At 37.7% G+C, this 2,355-nt stretch overlaps 1 protein-coding gene across 1 annotated transcript; it reads right to left on the bottom strand.

The window, feature by feature from the left end:
- Positions 1 to 321: 321 nt before the first annotated feature.
- LOC129945701 (mitochondrial coenzyme A diphosphatase NUDT8) lies at positions 322 to 1,434 on the bottom strand. Its single transcript, XM_056055559.1, has 2 exons — positions 909 to 1,434; positions 322 to 830 (listed from the first exon to the last, which is right to left on the bottom strand). Exons 1-2 carry the CDS (start codon positions 1,162 to 1,164, stop codon positions 400 to 402), a joined length of 687 nt encoding a protein of 228 aa, XP_055911534.1. The 5' UTR covers positions 1,165 to 1,434; the 3' UTR covers positions 322 to 399.
- Positions 1,435 to 2,355: the final 921 nt, after the last annotated feature.

The raw sequence follows: 2,355 nt of genomic DNA, 5'->3' as shown, positions 1-2,355 counted from the left end.
ATTTTACTCTTAAAGATAATATATTTTCGTTCGGCAGCTTCAGTAAGTTATAAGGAGGTATTACTCCTTAAAATAAACCTAATCGAGACAAGTGCCATAGTAGGCGTGAATGCGTGTTAAAATGCTTTTCTAATGAGCCCATACAAAAGTACCCATTCTACTTTGCGTTGTACTTACCCTACCTCCTTGTTTGTGTCACTAAATTTCAAACTTTACTCTCTGATCCAATACATATATCAATTTCATTCCAGCTATTTATTCGGTTAGGAGCATTTCCTGAAAAAATTACAGAAATTTGTCCTTACAAAGTTCAACACAAAATTTGAAAACAAAAAAAATAAAATATTTACTTTCACTTTTCTTTTTATACAGAAAAAGAATTAAAATATATAATTATTGCTATTTCGCCCTATACGGGCGAATGTATTTGATTCTTGGCCTCTTGCTGCTCTCGTGCTCCGGTATAAGACAATTCAGAAAGTTGTCGGTCATCCATGCTGTTATACCCCAAATTCTACGATTTCCTACCATAAACACTGGCCCACTATAGCCACTCTTGTACTGTGTGTACCGAAAGTTATCCGGTGCAGCTAGCTCCTCTATGGGTATTGTAAAGGCACTCTCCACTTCGGCTTTGTTAAGCTTCAGCTCGTCCAACCTCAAATTTCTTACAATTCCATAGACTGGCATAATGGAAGCAGTAAATTGTGGACGCCACAATGGGCCACTGCCCCAGATCTCAATGCGCGACCTCGGCAGACCAATTTCTTCTTCAGTTTCACGTAGGGCACAATCTTCGAAACTAGCGTCCTCCGGGTCCTTAATTCCACCTACAAACATAAATCTTAAGCTGTATCTGAGTTGGATTTGCAAATTGAAATTTATTTGATGGCAAACAAAATACTTACCTGGAAACGATATTTGGTGGACGTGTCGACTAAGCAGACCCGAGCGACGTGTGTAGAGAATCGACGTTTCACCTTTGTCATCGATGCATACCGGAACCAAAACAGAAGCTTCGGGTTGAGGTGTGCTTGGTTGGCGCATTTTTGCAGTTGGTAGTTTTTGAAGACATTCCAAACATCGGGAACGATTTTCCGCACTTAAGATGTTGGCAGCTGAGTAGATGGATGAAAACCTTATGGTTTGTTTTTGGAGGATCATCACGGAGTGCAGGTTCTTATAGAAAACAACCAAACCAACAAATAAATTATATAAACTTAGTGAACTATTTGTTTTCCATCAACACTTTTCTAATCTTATTTCATTTTTAGCACAGTCACAGCCACATGTTGAAGAAGTTGGAAATTTGTTTTCAAGAGCGACAAGAGCAAAGAGTGTGTTATGAAACTAAAATACTAAATAGATAAATAAATGTTTAAAAAAAAATAATAATAAACTTCGACCCTTCCATATAAAACATCAAATGTCAATAAAAAAGAAAGTGACGTTGACAGTTTGTTGACAACTTATCGAATGGGTACGTTCGTTTTGTTTCGCATTTTATCCATTTTTCTATCCACCGCTAGGTGGCAGTAAAGTAGAATAATGTGTGGCGACTTAGCTGCAGCAACAGCGCCTCTAACACTGAATAGTTAAACAAAGTATCTACAACATTCATTGTATCTCTTCATTTAGCTATCTATTCATTTCACTCTTTTTGAATCTTTTACTTTTTTACATTTTATTTGTCTTTCCTTTTCAATCCGTTATTCTATTCAAATATTGTCGCTTGGCTTGTTAAGTCGTCCGCCTAAAGAAATTCATTTTGTTAATAAATTGTTTGAAAATATAATTAAAAGTGTAGTTGTTTCAATTTTGACTACAATTTGGTGACCCCGACGTGATCAAAAACATTGAAAACGTAATTCGTTTATTTATTAACAAACATGAGCATACATCACACGCCACCAAGGGACACAAAGTCTAGCCCAAAAAAACGCGACAATGAAGATGAGGAGCAGGCTAAATTAAATGCCCTAAACTCAATAGACGCTGTCACAGACATTAGATTGCCCACATTCTGGAAGTCTCAACCAGAACTCTGGTTCCTACAAGTTGAGGCAAAATTCCGTTCCAAAGGCATAAGGAGCGACAATGCTAAATTCGATGTTATCATAAGTTGCCTCGAGTCAGACGTGCTGCTTCACATTTCTGATGTCGTTCGTGCTCCACCAGAAAAAGATAAGTATGAATATCTCAAAGCGAACTTAATAAAGCGCCTGTCTGATTCCAGAGAAAAGCAATTGCATAAGCTTTTGACAGACCTCGAATTGGGGGACAAAAAGCCAACTCAACTCCTACGTGAGATGCGCGAGTTGGCAGCAGAATCCGTATACTCCTTGTGGATAAACA

This window comes from Eupeodes corollae, chromosome 2, assembly GCF_945859685.1.
Source record: "Eupeodes corollae chromosome 2, idEupCoro1.1, whole genome shotgun sequence".
Lineage (NCBI taxonomy): Eukaryota > Metazoa > Arthropoda > Insecta > Diptera > Syrphidae > Eupeodes > Eupeodes corollae.
This window is presented reverse-complemented; position numbering and strand designations above follow the sequence as displayed.